Genomic DNA, 21,065 nt, shown 5'->3' on the forward strand with positions numbered 1-21,065 from the left:
GAAAACAAAAATTGTCATTTTGAAGCTGGGCGGTGGTGGCGCATACCTTTAATCCCAGCACTTGGGAGGCAGAGGCAGGCGGATCTCTACGAGTTTGAGACCAGCCTGGTCTACAAGAGCTAGTTCCAGGACAGGCTCCAAAATCACAGAGAAACCTTGTCTCGAAAAACCAAAACCAAAACCAAAACCAAAAAAACAAAACAAAAAAAATTGTCCTTTTGAAGAATATTCATTGACAGAGGTAAGTATATAGAGATGAACTTCTGCATGTTATATTAATGCAAGTGACTACCTGTGGGTAGTTATTTACTGTACCTATAAAATAATATAAACAAATATATCACAAACAAATATTATTAAATACCTCTAGTATGAAAATTACAGGGCTTTTATTACTTTCCTTGAGTTTTCTTCTATTTTCTATGTGTTGCAGGTAATAGTATGAGAAATTGATACACTCTAAACTTGGGCCATGAAAACTTATTCATCAATGTCTACAGTAGATCTTCCTTGTAATTATTAAAATATGAAGAAATATAGAGGGTTTGGGGGTGGACAATGTGCATACAGACAAAGAAATATCAAGCCCCATTAAAAAGAAATAATTCACTAATCTATGAAAAGCTCTGAAAAACCCTTATGTACATTTAGGGAATGAACAAAGGAAATTTGAAAAGGCCTCACTCACTTAATTCCAAGCATGTGACATTTAGAAAAAAGTAAGACTTCATAGTCAGTAAAGGGTGTAGGCATGTAGAAGAATAACGGGTGCACAGAAGACTTTCAAGGCAGTGAAACTATTTCATATGATACTATAATGATGAATATGTATCATTATTCATTTATCAAAACCCATAGACTTTACACCACCAAGAGTAATCAATGACCTCAGAGTATAGGTCCTTCCATTACAAAATTTGTACCACTCTAGTGTAAATGTTGATCTTGGTAGACACTGTGTATATTGGTTTGTGGAGTGAAGAAGGAGATGAAAACTAGGTTGTGTTCTAACGACTCTTGCTAAAAGATATATAGCACAATATAAGACAGAATTTGCACTATTTTTGTAGCTATATTATCATGAGGGATGCTATAAACAGCCTCTAAATGCTTGAAATACCATTGAGTATAAATAAAATAGCAAAGCATACTATGTCTGTTCTGTAAAGAGTGAGGGACCTAAAGATCAGTGTTCACAGTTTTTAAGGGCAAGTCAGTTGCTCTCATAATAGTCTTTCCATTGTAATGCTGAAAGACAACATCATTAGCAGAATTACACATACAGGGGAAAAATGAACACAGAATAATAAAATAGAGCTCAGAAGCAGACATGAAATATCAAAGAACACCATCAGCTCTGGATTTGCCCATTTTCGTGTCATTGTATTCAAAACAAAATTCTGGTCCAATGCTAAGAATTTAAAATACACATGGGTTGAAAGTAAAATATTATTTTAACCTAGAATTTTACAATCTATTTGTCCTTAAGGTGGTATATGTTATTGCTAACCAAAGGCTAGAAACTAAGAAAATTAATCGTATTATGTTTTAAATACACAACACAATTAACCCTAAAATTAAAACAGTAAATTACTACAAAAGCTGACTTTCTTTTGCATGTTAATTTGCATTTTCTCACATAGTTTGTGTATAAAACTCCCTTTGACCAGGAAAAAAAAAACAATATAGTAGTAACAACTGAGTTTATTTTGCTTAAGTGAGAATTGGAATGACATGCTTTAAAAGAAACTGACCCAAAAAATGTGGGAAAATGGCCTCTGCTTCTTTGGATCGCAAGTCCCGTGAGGAACAGAGTTCTGTACGTTGCTGCTCTCAGCCCCACTCTATCCTCACAGCCTGGTGAAAAAAGCAATCCTTCCCTACATCCTGCTTCTTTTAACAAAATTCCCTCGAAAACCAAAAGATCAAGATACTATTTATCACTAACATGTATTTTAAGGATTTTTACATAATGTTTTGTCAGATTATTTTAGGGAGTCATACTTTTTAGTCAAATGAACAATTCCCTGCGATTATAAAGTGGCAACGTTGGAAGAGATGCTCAGTGGTAGGCTGAAATGCAAGGATTCACTACAGTCTTAGACTTTCTGCTGCCACCGTGATGAACACCATGGCCAAGAGGAACATGGGGGAAGGAATGGGTTTATTTCAGTTTGCAACCCTCAGGTCACATTCTGTCACTCAGGGAGGTCAGGGCGGAAACACAAGCCAGGAACCCGGAGGTGGGAACTGAAGCAGAGGTCCTGGAGGAACACGGCCTTCTTCAGCCTGCTTTTTATACCACCCGGGACCATGGATGGCACCGTCCACAGTGAGCTGGGCCCTCCCACATCAACCATTAATCAAGAAAACAAACAGGGCTAGCTTACCAGACAACCTTACAGAGGCATTTTCTCACTTGAGGCTCCCCCTCTTTGATGACTCAACTTTGTGTCAAGTTGACAAAAAACCTGCCAGCACCCCCTGAATGTAGATTATTGTTATTCCATAAATTAAATATATCAGTCTCCAAATGAAGCAATGGGAAAATTAATTTTGAAAATTGTTAAGGATTTGGGGCTTTTAACACCCAGGCAAAAGACATATAATTATTTGATAATTTTTTTATCATTTTACCATAATCAATCTTATACAGAAGCACTTATATTCGGCCAGTTTTATTCACAAGTTACAATTAATAGTTTTTTTTAACTTTTCATATGCTCAAGAAAAGGATGTGAGATGATTTTGTCTTAAGATGCTGAATTTGGGAGTATTTTTTATGCAGCACTGCATAATATATTAATGTGGCTTCTAGAATTTTTTAATTATTTATGTAACTCGTTTCTATTGGACAGAGCTAATGCAGGTTTAATAAAAACCATTTGCTAAGTATATGCCTTTGGGCAGGTTACACTGAATCCTATTACCTGGATGTTTCATCTGTCAAATATGGATTGGTTCTATAACTTACATATACATACATATATTCAGAATACCATCTGATACAGCATCATCTCACCTTCATGGAGTGTGGAAAGCTAGCCTAGCGCATGGAATAGCAAGGGGTATTGCCATCTCTAAGCTCTGCTTTCACATTCCTTGCACACCGTCTGTCTCCCGAAATAAGATTCCTCCACAGTAATACAATTCATAGACTAGGATATAAAAATTCAAGGAGAAAAATTTCTTCAATCTAGTCTTGTAATTTTAGCAGAGGTTTTATAGATGGATCTACAGCTCTCCTTGAGCATATGGTTTAGAGACACAGTGTAAAAGGCAAAAGATTTATAAGATTTCAAGGGAAACCAGTGCATAGGAGATACAACGTACAATTGCTATTTGGGAAAAAAAAGCATCATTGTTCATCATAAAGATGTAGGGAAACATTTTCTTCCAGGGTATTTCTCAAGACTAACCAGGAGATGTTTGTGATTCACACTTCGTCACACCACAGAGGAGGAATAAATCTTGCTAGAAAGTAATCTAGGAATTTGGATCCTCACTATAAACCAAATATGATGTGATTTACCAATCTATGGGGATAATGCAATCAGCTACCAAGTATTAGGATATATTTTTGTTGTGTTTGGCAGCAACGTCCAAGTTTTTTAGTTCAGCAAAGGGAGCTGTCTTCGAAAAGAACAAACTGTGCTTCTTGAGCAGTTTGTTTATTCTCATAGAGGAATGGAATATTCACTTTTTATCTTCTAATGTATTTGAACATTTGGGAGGTGGCAAAAATAGAGACAGATGAAAGCATTATATTAAAGGTTGTGAACTGGTGTATATTGAACGTTTGCTGTCCTGTCTATCTTTTAGCAAAACAGATTCGCAACTATTCCCTAATACTGACCTTCCTAAAGCCCTGCAAATCTTTCCTGCTTTGACACTTGCTGGGACCTTGATGCTTGCTGGAGCATTGACTTTGCTAGGGCCTAAATTTTTAGAACCATGTCTGCTACACTGTCCTTGGCACAAAGGCCAGTAGCTTTTGTAGGTAGATTATGTTTATTTACAAGTGAAACCTTGTAGGATCCATTCCTTGGGTCTCATCAGAAGGTTTCAGTTAATATCAGAAAGAGAGTATGTGTGTTTAAGTATTTCAACACAGGTGATAGAAGTCATCAAAATGATGAAGCAGGTCTGCCTCTCTAGAAACTGCTTTTTACATAAAAACAACAAACTGCTTCTCAGAAAAGGGATCTTTTTCAGGACTCCAGAAATTAACCAAAGAGTTGAAGCAATCTCAGAAGAATCACAGAGGTGACTGAATCTCCATAAGTAGAACAAATATGGTGTTTAAGCCTGCTCTGTCCCCATTCTCCCACCATCCCCATCCAAGCTCCACGGCAATTTGAAAACCAGTAGCCTGAGAAACAACACTTTGGAAAGGTATAATTGATGCTTCCTCAGTCCCAAGTCCAGAAAACTGTATTGAATATTTCTAGAAGCCCTCTGGAAAGCTACACCTAAGAGTCATTTCTACTTTACTAATTTCTAGTTCATTCCAGGGCAAAAACCTTCTCCTGAAAGCATTTTTCAAATACTTTAGTAGATAGTGCCTTCCATTCTTAGCTGCCTGCAATGGCAGGGGAAAACAAGAATGTAAGAGGAACAGGCTCTTCAAAACTGGATATGTGAGATGTCTTAAGAACACCAGGATGCTTCAATAAAACTGCAGAGAATTTAAAAGGCCATATACTCACTAGAGTTCTGCACGCATCTAGGATTGTGTGTACACCCAGCATAAACTTTGGAGACCTTGACCTCTTAGTCCTGTTTTTCTCTGAGGTTGTCCCTGAGCAGATTGCACCTGAATTGTGAAGACACACCCCAAACAAAGACAGAAATCACTGAACAAAAACTGAAGACTTGTAGGTTTCATTTGAAGAAAAAAAGACTATCTGTTGTCTACAAAGCAAAGAATTGAATAACCACACATGACAAGAAAAAAAATAGGGACTTCAGTAAGAAAAGTGCTAAACAATTGGCAACGAGAGGAAGAATAGGATTTTGAGTGTTTTAGTTTTAGTTCTTTGAAACAATCAGAGTTTAGGAGTGGGTGGGTGGGCGGATGGAATCACACAGGGGTAAAGGCATCTATTGCTGATCCTGGTAACTTGTTAGATTCCTGGATCCATACAGCAGAGGGAGAGAATTAACTCCTGCAAGTTGCCCTCTAAATTCCTCATGATCACTGTGACATGTATGTGCCCCCCATATGTGCTCTCACAAAACAAATTAAAAGCTACATTAAAATATTGATTTTAAAAAAAGAATGAATCAGACACAAAAAGAGCATGGTCCATATATGAGCATGGGGAAACCATTGAATCCAGTGCCCGAGGAAGTGTAGATAATCGAACTAAATAAATAAATAATTTGTGATAGTTTAGATTGAAGGAAACTGGGTATCTAGATAGAGACATGAGAATGCTCTCTTCCAAAACTAGATAACTGGTCAAATTTTAGATTATTGTAATTGCACAAACTGAGGGACAAAGTATGAAGAAGACAGAGAGTAAATATACCAATAAGATCTATGAGGCGCAAATATGCTTAAGAAGATGGGAATCATCACAGTACGAGTAGAGACATAGAGAAGAACAGTTTTTTGTCAAAAACTCACAAAAGCTTCAACGTTTGATTTTTTTGAAGTGAATATCTGTCAGATGCTCAAGTTAATTAGTCAAACTATATTATTATGGCTAAAAATGTTACTTAGAAGATTATATAATCTTCAGGACATGTGCTAAAAATAGCTTAAAAGTCTATATTTTTTTTCAAAGTTTGGAATCCTAAATGTCTATGAAGCATGTGTGCTCTAATCTGACATTAAGTACACATCTGTAATTTAGGGAAGAAGTCTGGGCCGAAGTCCAAAATACCACACTAATTTATCAGCTCATAAATGGTTGGAATTTTGTTAAAGCCTAACTAACCCAAGGCAAGGATGATAACACTAACCTCTCAACTTTAAAAGAGGAAAATACCCATCTGCACAAACATAGCCCGCTGCAGCCAATTTGTCCCACTAAAGGGGAGGGCAGGCTCTTTTGAAGGTCACAGTTCAGAGGCACAAGCTCAATACAAGAATGAGACCAACAAACTACATCCCCTCATCTGTACCTTGTCATCACATAGGAATATTTGCCACAGCAGCCTGCCTAAATATCAAGAAGAAAATTATAATGCATTCATGCTCAAAGAGAAATACATACTTTGATGAAACAAAATAACACCAGAGTCAGGCTTACATATTTGAATCACTGCAATAAGAATGCCTTTCATAGGCTGGCTAAAAGATTTGGTGTGAGCTATAAAAATAATCAGAATCTTCTTGAAACACAAAAAGGAAACAAAACAACATCTTTGAAATCCCAGAACATCCAAGAACCATGAGCAACAAAAGGTACAAAATGTTTAAATGGGAATATCAGAAAAAAGAACAGATTAGAAAGAAAGTTGAAGAAATAATGAAAAATATTTTCTCCAAATTAATGTTCAACATAACAGCATATTCTACAAACTCAGAAAACACCAAGCAAAACAAAGGATAAAAACTGCACCTTAGCATACTATATAGAATAATCACTAAAGGATTTAGGGAGATGAAATATCTGTGATTAGAACAACCTAGGCATTGAATCAACTGAAACCATAAAATGAGAGAGTGGAGTGAAATTCATAGAGTATTTAAAGAAAGCAATCTACTGACCTCATCCTGTAATTAGTGAAAATGATCTTCAATTGTGACAGAAAATCAAAAACATGACTGATTAAAATCAAGGAACTGTGCTGTCAGTAGAGAATTGCCTCTCAAAGAAAGAGCTAAAACTTATTCAATGTATGTGTGCACATCTGTGCATGTCTGTATGTGTGCGTGCATGAGTGCCTGTATATAAATGTGGATGAGTAGTTTTGTGGGTGGGAACCCACAAGAGGGTCCATTCCACCTTGACTGAAGGTCAGAGAGCTTAAGCCTACTCTTGCTTTCAAAGAGATTGTCAAGCCGGGCAATGGTGGCGCACGCCTTTAATCCCAGCACTCGGGAGGCAGGTGAATCTCTGTGAGTTCGAGGCCAGCCTGGTCTACAAGAGCTAGTTCCAGGACAACCTCTAAAGCTACAGAGAAACCCTGTCTTGAAAAACCAAAAGAGAGAGAGAGAGAGAGAGAGAGAGAGAGAGAGAGAGAGAGAGAGAGATTGACAAGAAGTCTGACTTCAGGAGCAGCTACAAAAATGTCTTGACCTAGGGTGTGGTTATTTGGTATTTAGGGTTTTAAGGTACAATCTACTTCAAGACCCAGCAATATCACTCTTGGTCATATACCCAAAGAATACACACTCATACCACAAGGATATTTGTTCAACTGTGTTCATAGCAGCATTATACATAACAACCAGAACCTGGAAACAGCCTAGGAGTCCCTCAACCAAAGAATGGATAAAGAAAATGTGTTACATTTACACAATGGACTACTACTCAACAGAAAAAAGCAATGACGTCTTAAAATTTGCAAGCAAATAAAAAGAACTAGAAAAAAAAAACATCCTGAGTGAGGTAATCCAGACCCAGATAGACAATCATGGTATGTACACACATATAAGTAGATATTAGATGGAAAAACAAAAGATATTCAGCCTATAGTCCATGATCACAGAGAAGCTAGGTAACAAGGACAATTCTGAGACATGGATCCCCCTGGAAAGGGGAAACAGACAAGCTCTCCTGAGAAAATTTGGAGGGAGAGAAGAAAGGATGGAAGGGGAGGTGCAGGGGAGAAGGGAGGGAGTATGAGAACATGAAGGAGCTAGCTGGACACTCAAGAAGGATGAAGGAGGGAGAGAAAGGAAAGAGATATCTTGATAGAGGGAGCCATTAAAGGGCTGGCGAGAAACAGCACTGGGGAAATTCTACACAAGGATGACCCCAGCTAAGACTCTAAGCAAGAGTAGAGAGGATGCCTAAACTGGCCTTCCCCTGTAAGCATATTGATGACTACCTTAATTGTTATCATAGAACCTTCATCCAGCAATTGATGGAAGTGGATACAGAGATCCACAGCAAAGCACTGCACCAAGCTTCCAGAGACTAGTCCAAGAGAGGGAGGAGCAATAATATGAGCAAAGAGGTCAAAACCATGGTGGGGATTCTCACAGAAATACTGACCTGAGCTAGTGAGAGCTCACTGACTCTGGACTAATAGTGGCAGGAGCTGCAAAGGATCAAACTAGGCCCACTAAATGTGGAAAATCAAGAAATAAAAATAAAAAAACAAAAGATCAAGAAAATAGAATAATATTTAGCCAGAATAACAAAAACAAATGGAGAGAGTAGACACAGCTACCTCAAATCAAAGCAGAGATTCTGTAGCTCCTGTGGCATGCCAGTCTAACAATGCACATATGAACAAGCACGTTCTCACCACCTTGCCAACCTGTTTGCAATAGTCACCTTTTCGAAAGACACAATCTGCAGAAACTTATCAAAGAAGAAACTGGCTCTCTCAACGGAACTATATTTATCAAAGACAATGAATTAATGATTAATGACTTCCAGACCAGAGAATGCAGGCCCAGATGGGATTCACTGCTAAGTTCTTCCCAACAGTTAAGAAAGTTATGGGAAAACATGTTTTTTCCCCTAAAGATAAAAACATGGGGATACTTTTTGATTCAGTGTAGGTAAGCATTGCTCTCATGCCTATAGAATAAGTAAAGAACCTATACATCATTATCTCCCTACTCTTACTATAAGAATCCTCAGAAATATCATCAAATTAAATCCTACACTGATTTAAAAAGGGGGGATTATATTGCATGATCACTGTGTTTTTCCTATTTACTAATTAAGGAATGGTTTGACATTTGGAAATTAATTAATGTAATTTATCATAGACAGAAGCTAAAGAAGAAAAATCATATGATCACACCAACAGATAGATAAAAAGCATTCGACAAAACCCCATGTCCATTGAGTTCAAAAACGATAATACAATACAAACCTCAGCACTTTAGACTGCAAGGCTCCTTGACAATCCACTGGAAGGCTTACTAATTAGATGGGGTGGGAAGGTAGCATATCCATGTCCTCTTTAGCCTCCTTTTTAACATTTTGGTGATCACTAATGCTAAGAGTCTCAAGCAAAAGTGCCTTTGTTCACAGATGACACATTTATTCATACAGAAAATCTTAAAGAGTCAGCAAAAATAATCCAAGACAGTGTCTAATAAAAAAACATCCCCCCAAAAGAGCAATTAGAGCAAGCATAAAATGGTTTTGTTTGTTTGTTTTAAACTACTTGCCTTTATAAGTTAAGACTAATTAACTTATTTAATTAGTTAATTAAATTAGTTAATCAAATTAGTTAAGACTAATTTGAAATTTAAAACTTTCTGTAACTATGCTCAAAAGGATGGGCTGACAAGACGGTTCAGGGAATAAAGGTGCCTGCCATCAAACATGATGACCTGAATTTGAGCCTCGGGAGCAACGTGGTATAAAAGAGAACTGACTCTGATAAGTTCTCCTATGGCTCCTACATGCACATCTTGGCATGTGTAAACCCTCCCCAATAGTTAAATATCTCTAAACGCAATAGTTATGAATATATTAACTTATGTATTAATTCTCTATGAAGAAGACTATAAAGTCCTGATAAAAGCAAAACTGTATAAACGAATAGAGTAATATTCTACATCTATGGCTAGGAAGTTTCACTATTGTAAGAAAAAGTCAGTTATTCCCAATTACATCTATTAATTAATTATAAGTACAGTCAAAATCTTGGGAGATTATTTTATGAATATTAACAAAACTTTAAGAGTTGACATGTGCAGGCAAAGAAGCACAGTATAGGCAACGTTTTGAGTATTAACAAATTCAGACTAATGCTCCTGCCTGACATCAAGACCTATTATAAAGTGTCAACATTATAGAGAAAGTGGTACTAGTCAAAGAATAAAGATTGGCAAATCTGACACAATAGCACAGGAGTTATTCCAGAGAAATAGAGCCAACTAAAGGAAACAAAGGAAACAAAATGCAACCGATGTATTCTTTGCAACAAACAATTCCACACCATTGAATGCAGAAAAGTGAATACAGGCACATAACTTACACCTTTACGAATATTAACTCAATATAAATCAGAAGGCCTAAATGTGAAACCCCCAAACACCAGGAAGCAGTTTGAGAAACTCTAGATGACATTGGATTTGCAGATGAACTTTAGGTACAATCATAAAGCAGAATCTAAGAAAGAAACAAACGGTAAGCAAGACTTTATTAAAAATGTTTAAAAAAATGACACTATCAAGAGAATGAGAAAATGATTCATAAAAGCCATAGATTTAAGAGAAAATATTTGCAAAAGCTAAATGTGACAAAAAGTTATTATCCAAGATTTACAAAGAATTCATAATGTAAGAAAACCCATAACACATTTTGAATGGACAAAAATCAAGAGATTCCTCACCACAGAACGTATATTTAAATATACCCATTATCACTAGAGTTCCATCTGGGAATTGAAGATTAAAACCAGATTAAGTACAGATTACATGGATACCATAGGTGTACAAGTACTGAATGATCAAATGCAGACACTATAGAGCCAATTCCTGGTAAGGACATGGAAAAAGAAGGCTCATTCATTGTTCATAGTAGTAGAAAATGGCGAAGTCAGTTTGCAAAACAGTCTAGTACTCTGTTGAAATAAATATTCTGTTATCACATTTACTATGTAATTCAACAATCATAATGAGGTCTCTCTCTCTCTTTCTTTCTTTTTTGATATGTTTGGTTGGGAGATTGGTTGACTTTGGTGTTTTGGAGACTGGCTCTCAATGAAGAATTTTCTAGTCAAGTTTCTTATGAACCTAAAACTATTCTAAAGGAAAAATCTATTACAGTTCAACAAAAACTAAAATGGAAGATTGAAAATGCCCATATACAGAAAGTAGCCAGTAATGAAGCAGCAGAAGAGTAGAAAACATGAAAAGTAGGAAAAAATAATAGTAATAAATTCTTTATTATCAGTTATGATATTAGCTAAAAGTGGATAAATAATGATTAAAAGGAACTTTGGTATGGTAAGAGAAAATTATCAAAGCATATGCTATTTGTTACAAAAGATAGACTTTAAATTCAAAAATGTAAGTAGTTTGAGTGTAAAAAAGAGTAGATTGACTGTGTAATTAGTTGCAAAAAAGAAAATAAAGACAAAGCAAACTGGAATAATTGTTTTAAATCAGACAAAATATAGCAGAGCAAGCTAGTGCACACCTGTAATCCCAGCTCTCAGTAGGTTACAGCAAGAATATTGTGAATTCAGAGCCAAGCTTAGCAGTAGATCAAGATGTTGTTTAAAAAAAAATCAATAAGTCAAAAAAAATGTAAAAAAACTGAACCAAATCTACTTTTAAAAGTGTTATTACTGCTGTGACTCTTCTCTGAGCAAGGAACTCTGGACCGTGAGGGGTACACCCACACACTGAGACAATGGGGATGTTTTATCGGGAACTCACCAAGGCCAGCTGGCCTGGGTCTGAAAAAGCATGGGATAAAACCGGACTAGCTGAACATAGCGGACAATGAGGACTACTGAGAACACAAGAACAATGGCAATGTTTTTGATCCTACTGCACGTACTGGCTTTGTGGGAGCCTAGGCAGTTTGGATGCTCACCTTACTAGACCTGGATGGAGGTGGGCGGTCCTTGGGCTTCCCACAGGTCAGGGAACCCTGATTGCTCTTCGAGCTGATGACGGAGGGGAACTTGATAGGGGGAGGGGGAGGGAAATGGGAGGTGGTGGCGGGGAGGAGGCAGAAATCCTTATAAATAAATAAATTTTTAAAAAAAAGCTAAAAAAAAGTGTTATTACTGAAAAAGGTTATATGATGTTAAAAGATATTCTCTACTCAAAATCAGTAGCAATTATAAATATAGATGCATATTCCCAGACACTCAAAGTACATTAAATAAAAATGTATAGAATTTTAAGGAACTATATAATTGAATAATAATAATAATTGGGGTATTTAGCATCATTACATTTTTAATATACATGTTATATGTGATTTGATGAGAGTATTTTACCGCTCAACCTGTCCTACTGGTTCCCCATCTTTCCTGTTTTCTTTTTCATTAAACAACTCTTCTCTACTTTCATGATTTCAACAGCAGTTATATTGTTATGAAGGATCAGCTAAGAAATGAGCGCAACACCCCTACAAATGAATCATTAAAAGTCTTTAATGGACTTCTATAAGAATAGGGCACATATTTTTCTATATAGAGTATATATTCATAAAACAAATCTCTGTATATTTTTAAAATTCATAATTTCAGAAAATATGTCCTCTAACAGTTGAATAAATTTTAAATCAGCTGCAAAAAGAATTTTTAAGAGTTAACCTAATATGACAGAATGTTTTAAAACACCTTTGGAGGGGTCTTCCCCTTGTTTAGTATCTTTTAAAATGCATTTATTCAGTGATTAAAATTGTCAATAGAGATTTCTTTTACTATGTAGATTTGGTTTAGTTGAAAAAAAATTTGAAGCTGTGATAAATGCTGTAGAATTTAAAAGTTTCTAAACAGCAAAGAAAACAATTCAGTGAAGAGACAATTTAAGAACAGAAGAAAATCTTTGACAGCTACATAGAGAACTAAAATTTAGAATACATAAAGAACTAAATTCCACACAGTATATGGGTCAATATAACAAGCAGAGATGAAGTACCAATGATCAATGAACATATGATTAAAATGTTCAAAATCCTTAGCCTACCAAAAAAATACAAAATAAAACAACGTTGAGATGCTATCTCACCCCAGTCAGGATGGTTATCATTAAGAAAATAAATAACAATAAACACTGGCATAGAAATGTTATTTATTCAACCTGTGGAAATTAATATGGAAGTTCCTCAATAAGCGAAAAATAGGACTAGCACATGACCCAAATACATTACTTCTAGGTAAGCACACAAAGTCTCTAAGTCCACATATTACAGAGATGTTGTCACCTGTATATTTATTGCTACACTATCCACAGGAGCCAAGTTATGAAATCATCTTAAGTGTTCATCAATCAATAAACTGATAAAGAATTGTGCTGTGCATGCACAGTGGAGTTATATTTAACCTTAAAGAAGAATTAAATTATATCATTTGCAGGAAAATAGACACAGCTGACAATATCACATGTTTTTATTGCTCATTAATTTGTGAATCCTAGATTTTCATGCAGCTACATAAAATTATAGGTACGTGTTATATGCAATATATGTATATTATATATGTAATCGTGTATTTATGGAGAAGCAAAACTTGGAGGATGAATGGCAAGAATGGGAGAGGTGATGAAAGGAAGAGGGAATGAATGTATCCCAAGTACATGATATAGCTATTTGAAATGAAGCCTATCACTATATATCGGGAATATGTGTTAATAAAATTTTGTGTTAAAACATTAAAGGAATTTTAAATTATAAAATATGATTGTAGTTCAAATGAAATTTTTTAATATAGACCAAGCATATGCTGCTGTTATGATTCATGAAAATTGCCCTTGATTCTGAGCTTTCCCCCCAGGTGATAATAACAAAGAAAGATCTATATGGGATCTTAGAGTCTTTTCTGAAGGAAAACATTCCATAACTATCATAGTCATCATATCCTGACCCTCATAATAACACTCACTTATAAGCATGGCTTTAAACATTTGCTCAAATAATGAAAAGTTACCATGCAGCTCAAAGGAAGTTCCATATAGTGATAACCTAAACTAGACTTCAGTCAAAAGCCAAGTGTTTCCACTAGTCCAATAAGATATTCTTCTGCTATCTGAAAATTCTGAACATTTTAACTAAGTGAATGTTTATTCTATATATCGTGTTCTGATTACTGAGAATTACAGTAATAAATGATTTCACTTCTGCTCTTAGCCACCTTATTATCTATTAGATCATGCGAGTCCAAAAAGCACAAAATAACTCCAATTACATATAAATTGCAATAAGTGCAATAACTATGGCACAAAACATAGTGATTTACATTGGATATGGAAGCCCTTGCATCTAATCCCAACATTTCTGAAGCGGGGGCAGGCACTCTATGTGAGTTTGAGGAATGACTCTTCTACAAAGGAAGTTCCAAGCCAGTTACATAGATATATGAGACATGTGCATGCAGTATATATACATATACAGAGAGAGAGAGAGAGAGAGAGAAAGAGAGATTAATTGATGATTGAGAGATTACATCTAGCTTTATTTCTTATAAAGTACTGGTTCTCAACCTCAGGTACATGATAGTATCACCTGGGGAGCTGTGAGAACACTTTGTGACCAGACTTCAGCCAAATAAATCAGGATGTCTCATGCATCCTGACTTTCTACTCTCCCTGGATGAGCCCACTGTGTAGCTAGGTTTTAAAACCATGTTATGAAAGACCACGAAGAATGGGCATGCTTTTGGCTCAAAGGGACAGAGAATGGTACTTGGAAGAATCTTCTCCTAAATATACCTTCTTTATTTTTGCTCTCTCAACCTCAATTATCACATTCTCTGAAGTGTGTTTTGGACCCCTCCAATGATATCCATGAGAATCCTGATAATGTTTACATAAGTTATAGGCATTTTGTAGACTTTGTTATATTCCAAGACACCATAATGAGCACTTTAATTATATGTCAATATTACCCTTCTCCAAAAAAACTAGGAGCTATATAGCAGTATTGGTATTTAACTTTACATTTGGAGAAAGGAAATAATTCATCAAGGTAACACAATTAAAAACTGGTGGAGTTGGAAATACAGCTACCAAATCCATGTTCAAAAACAGGACCTGCTGATCCTGTGCAGCTCAGATTTACATTAATCCCACTGTGAAACATATTGTATTGTAATATTTGTGATGTGTATTATTTGTTCATCTAGTTGACATGTATTGAGTTTGTCCTGAGTTCTAGAAATACCAAGTCTGAGTACTAGCAGTGTAGAGCACACATCAACAAATAAGTTGACTGATTAAATCCTGTCAGCCACTTCTTTTCATAAGTAAAACTTTGGATGATTTCTCAAGACCACTGGTTGACTGATTTCCTACCTGTAGTGACCTAAAAGATCGCAGTAGAGTAGTTATAAGAAACAATCTGCCTACAAAGCCTTAAAATGTGATTGTCTGACCATTTCCAGAAAGTTTGACTGCCCATAGTCTAGAGCACAAGACAAGTGAATCACTAGTGACTACCCAATGGTATGCATGCTGTGCTATTCACACATAGGTATATAAAAATTAAATATATATAATAGAGTTGGATATAGGGCAACCAGTTTCTACAAGACATGGTATTGGAAAGCTTGGTCGAGTTACCTATATAAAAAGGATCAAGCAGATCAGTAAGATCATGTGGGCAGTGAGGCAAGGAACTACAGAAACTGTTTAAAAAATAAAATAGGTAGGTTTAAGTGATGCTAATTAGTTTTATATGCCTCATGAAAATGTAGTTTTGATTTTTTTTAATTTTTATGATTTTGTTGGAGAGGGATATATGGGCAGGGCTTTGTTATGTGATCCAGGTTGTCCTTGAAGTCACGTTTTCCTGTTTCAAAGTGCTGGGCTCATAGATATGCACCGCCATGCTCAGCTAACAGACTTATTTTGACGCTCACTAGAGCATCTAATGATGCACATGACAAAATGCCCTCCTAGGGATCAGAAGTCCTGGCATGTTGTTGCACAGTAAAGTGACTCAGGTTAAGTATGTACTGTACATTTCAAAAAACTAACAAGTGTTTCTACAATGTTCACCATAAGGAAAAATAAATAATTGAGACAATAGCAATCTTTACCTTAATTGAAATATTATGTATGCATTCATGAATGAAAATATTACATTCTTTCATAAATATTATGTTTATGTTGTTATGAATCAGTTAAAAATAATATAACTCTGAAGACACACTAAGCACTTGTAAATAGGAAGTTATTTGCTAACTAAAGTGACTAGTTCCTATGCCAAACAAGAATGAAAAATGTATAGCATGGTTGCCTTTTGTAGTTCTTAAATTGATTGACCTATAAGAATTCTATCTTCTCCAACCCACACAACTCCACGATCTCCCCCAGGCAGCTAGTACCGTTGCAGACTTGGAAATTCAGCACTCAGTCACCCAGGCAGGACAGACTGAAATTCAAGTTCAGTCTGGATTACTTAGTGAGAACCTGTCTCAAAACTACAACAGCAGCAATAACAACAAAAATAATATGGAGGCTGGCATTTTTCATTGTTTCCAGTTGTTTTGATTGCATGTAACTATTAATACCATGTGGCGTGTTTGCAGTTGACAGTACCTGGAAAATTCATGGGCAGTTCAAAGGGCTTTCGAGACTCGGAATCTCTAGAATTATCCTCACAAATTTCAGCCATTATCTTCTTAATTTTGAGGCTTGTGATTTTAATCACTTCCCCTGTTGACAAACAGCATTCGTTGCCAAACATTTCATAAATAGACCCTGAAAAGAAAGAAAATAATCTTTAAAAAAGGAAAGCTTAAACAGTAAAGAACAAAATCACTGCCAAATGCCTCATATAAAATGTTTTCACTCAATTCCTCCCTTATCCAGCTAATAAACTTTAATTAAATCTGACTATCCCAGAATGTACACCATGCACCAGGAAACATATTGGATTTTCACTTTATCCACTGGGCAAAGTATAAACAATCTTGGTTTTTTTATTATTTTAAATTGAATTTTATGGTTTGTTCATCACCTTTAGCTCATTTACCCAAGGTCAAACCACAGTCAGGTCTCCTGCTGCCAGGAGTTATGGTATATTTTTGCCAGGTCACAGAATTAGGCCCATATGAGTCAACAGCAATTTGAGTCAGTACTGCAAACAGGGCTATAATACAGTCCAAGCAAAGACAGAGACGCTTGTGTACCAAGGCTTCATACTAATAGCATCCTATTTATTTTTCAGATCTGGTTCTCTTCATCATCGTGAATTTAATTTAAGTCTTCTTGCCCATTTTTATCTGTGGCTTTTTGACAAACCAGAGACAGCACTCGATACCTTTGTGGCAATAGGTGGCAGAACAGCCCAGCTAAGCAGAGCGGCTGTACTTTGTCTCACAGTCTCAGCCCCCTTCTCGACAAACCTTTCATCATAGATACTCATGGTAAGGTTTTCATTCATTCATTGTCTTTCTGTGTCTCCAGAGAGAAGGTGAATGGGCTGTGAAACAATCAGACTATGAACATCAGGAAAGATGAGAGGTCATAGTTCTGAACAGTCAGCCCTAGTCAAAGGAGAACAGCTCAAGGCAGAATCTCTGGAAGACATCGCATCACAAATGAACAGTCGCTTATACGGCTGTAAGGAGCATTACAGGACTGCAAGCATTAAATACAAGAGTGGTTTGTCTTTCCCTCTAGGTGGCTTAAGCTTCTTGATCACACTAAATGTAAGGCTAAGAGGGCAAATGCTAGCTCTGTCTGCTTTCTGAATTTTCTCTATTGAAAAGTAAATTTTCTAGTTCCCTTTTTTCTTTAGTGCCCTCACAGACTCTAGCCATACATGTGTTTGTAAACATACATATATGGAGATAGATAGATAGATAGATAGATAGATAGATAGATAGATAGATAGATAGATAGATAGATAGATAGATGATGGATAGATAGATGATGGATAGATAGATGATAGACAGACAGACAGATAGATAGATTATAACCCTCTTATGGCATTCATGGTTTTCATAAAAATTTTTAAATCTGACAATTCACCCAGTTCAAAGCACTCTATGATTCTATCAGTGCCTCAACAGGTAGCATGGCATGATGCAATCAAAGAAATCTGAAGGATCTTGACTTCCTTAAGGACAATTTACACAGAGGCACAGCCACCTCTAGGCAACCTAAGGAAGCAGATGTCCTGACTCTCATTGTTCTTCAAGAGTACTTCTGTGGCCAGATTCTACCAGAGGCCAAAGGGCAAGAAGGCAGCTAGCAGCCTGGCAAAGGTGTGCCTCCCGGCCAGATTGGAAATCGAAGTGCGCCATGTGAGACCTTCCATCCTGCACAGAGAGCATCAGTCCTGAGGACCAGCTTGTCTGGTCCTTGACCTGTCAGCATCTTTTCCCAAACCCCATTTGTCTTCTCACACTGTTCTCTTAACTACTTATGCTGCTATACTTTCATTAGCCTGAGGACATAGAGTTGCTACTCCCAAGTTCTATTTTGAACAAGCTGAGGTATGAAATAAATAATTCAAAAAATCCATGCCACATCTTCTGTCAGTAAACTCAGAACAGTTCTATGCTGTGATAAATCACATACTGACATTCTGTATCACTACCATTGAATCATCCTGTATTTAATTTTCGCGAATTTGGTTTTTATTATTCCTAATTCAAGTTTAAGGTTCATTAGAAAAATAATAATTTAATTATATTTTTTTGTATGATTACAACCCAACCAGGCTTCCTTTATACTCAGTCAGTAAACTAATTGTGTGCAGTCTTGTGACTGGCTGTAGCCATCAGGGATAAAAGGTCTAGTTTTTTCAATCATGGTCCTGCCAAGAGTGGGAAGGAAGCCAGTCCATTGCAAAAGACCCGGGGTGTTGGGAACCCTAATAAAGGAAATGTGGAGTGTTGTGAAGTCGCAGAGGCATCTCCGTTTCCATAGGAAAGAGAAAGTAGGAATGAACCCTAGAGGACACAACAGCCGATATGGGCCTTAAAGGAAGAGTTACTTTGTGCCAAAATGGGCAGAAGCAATACTATTAGAAAGGTACTGAGATATGAAAAAAAAAAAAAAACCTGATGCAATCTGGAAACTTTAAGTAGTTTCTTGAGTCTAAATTGTAAAGTAAGAGAGGTGAGGTTTTGTTTAGTTTTGTTTTGTGTCAAGAAGGAATATGTGGAGCAAGTAAAAATAATGTTTTTTTATCAGATTTGCAATGCACAAAACAACAGGCTGAAGTAACTTTAAAATCAGGGAATCTACATCTCCAGTTATCTGGGTGGTGCAGAAAGAAATCCCAGTTTAATAAGAGGTCATTTGTACTCTAGACATTAACTACCCAAACTGTGGTCCACTGTGCCACCCGGGAGCTTGTTAGAATCTTGGTCAAGTTGCTGAATCAGAACCTGCATTTTTAACAAGCTCCCCAGATGATTAATAAGTACATTAAGGTTCGTAAAGCTCTGGTCTGCGCTGCAAGCACAGGGCTGAAGTAACATGTTTTGGAATTGTTGCAAAACAAATCAGAGGAAAACGCGCCACCGGCTCACAGAAAACCTTGGGTTCTGTGAGGTGGGGAACAGGTAAAGGATTTGAGATATGTAAGTGCTAAGGAGTGATTTTTCTTTATCAAGTGAAAGAGGACATCATTTAACTGAACACCTTTTAGCTGGAAGTCTTGAACTTAATTTCAGTACAATGAGTGTCTATTCTTCAGTACAATTTATATCCAACTCACAGGCAGGGAATGCCATCTTTTATATATTCAAAAGGATCCAAAATTCAAAAGATAAATTTGTGCAAGATTACATATCAGTTTGTAAGGGCATGAAGCTGGAGAATTCTATGACAATAAAATTATGCATTCTAGCCAACACATTGAAAGTTTTTAGTCTCTTCCTAAGCATCTATTTCTCTCCTTAAAAATAGAAAAGAAATACATTTTTTAATTAACATTAGGAAAAGAACACCATACAAACACTAGTAGAAAATTCCTCATTTAACATGTGACCACCATTTTGCTTCTAGCCAAGAAAGTCTCTCTCTGCCTCTCTGTCTGTGTGCATGTGTGTGTGTGTGTGTGTGTGTGTGTGTGTGTGTGTGTGTGTCTTTCTCTCTTGTTGCATAGTGTTTTGTTTGTGTTCTGACAAATAAAGCTTACCTGGAGATTAGAGAACAGAGCTAGCCACTAGTTAACTATAGAGGACAGACAGTGCTGGTGGTGGCTCACACCTTTGATTCTAACACATGGGATCTCATGCTTTTAATCCCAGCAATTGGGAGGCTCATGCCGTTAATCCCAGCATGAGGGATGTGGAGACAGGAATATAAAATGGTTGGAGACAGGATCTGGCACCAATTCAATCTGAGGATTCTAGAGACAACAAATTCAGTCTAGGATTCAAAGAAGCAGGTGCCCCCATTCAATTGGAGATTTAGTAGAGGTAAGAAGTTTCTGGTAGCTGGCTGTTCTGCTTCTCTGATCTTTCAGCTTTCACCCTAATGTCTGACTCTGGGTTTTATTCTTAAGACTAAGTACAAACATGCTTCACTCTTCATCTCACACTTTTGATCCTAATACATAAACTGGCTTTGTGGGAACCTAGCCTGTTTGGATGCTCACCCTCCTGGACCTGGATAGAAGTGGGAGGACCTTGGACTTCCCCCAGGGCAGGGAATCTGGACTGCTCTTCATTCTAGAGAGGGAGGGGGAATAGAGTGTGGGGGGGGGGAAGAGGAGAGGGGGAGGGAAATGGGAAATGGGGAGGAGACAGGAATTTTTTTTTCAACAACTAAAATAAGTAAATAAATAATAAAATTTAAAAAAAAAAGAAAATGTCTTGTATAGTCCATGCTGGTCTTGAACTCATGATGCAGACTAAGAAGTGCATTAACTTCTGATGCAGGGGGCTTGGGACTGCATCTTATGCTGCTGCACACAGTTGGCATGGTGTTGAAGATCAACCCCAGGGCTATGCGCACAGGAGGCAAACACGCTGCAAGCGGAAGCACATCCTCACTACTTCTGTACTTGAAAGGATGCTCAGGAACACCCAAAATGCAGAAGCTGTGTCAGCGACGGGTAACAAGGGCATATAGCTTCTTGTAGGTCTGTGAAATAAGCAAGCTTCTCATACTTCGTTCTTACCAACATAAAGCCTCCTAAAATATACTTGTCCCTGAGTTTTCATATAATGATGAATTTTAAAAATGGGCAACTTCCATGATCTCAGAATAAACACATATGTGTGACTGCTTTTTAAACTTTTGCTGAGTGTCTGAAGTATGTTTGCTTATG

General features: G+C 36.7%; 1 protein-coding gene across 1 annotated transcript in view; it reads right to left on the minus strand.

Annotated features, from left to right (window-relative positions):
- Positions 1-21,065, minus strand: part of Themis (thymocyte selection associated) — a 203,027-nt gene that overhangs the window by 118,655 nt on the left and 63,307 nt on the right. Inside the window, exon 2 of the mRNA XM_026787485.1 lies at positions 16,370-16,531. Within this exon, the coding sequence (XP_026643286.1) occupies positions 16,370-16,531 (162 nt within the window). The remainder of the gene's footprint in view (positions 1-16,369; positions 16,532-21,065) is intronic.

This window comes from Microtus ochrogaster, linkage group LG9 (genome assembly GCF_000317375.1).
Source record: "Microtus ochrogaster isolate Prairie Vole_2 linkage group LG9, MicOch1.0, whole genome shotgun sequence".
Classification (NCBI taxonomy): domain Eukaryota; kingdom Metazoa; phylum Chordata; class Mammalia; order Rodentia; family Cricetidae; genus Microtus; species Microtus ochrogaster.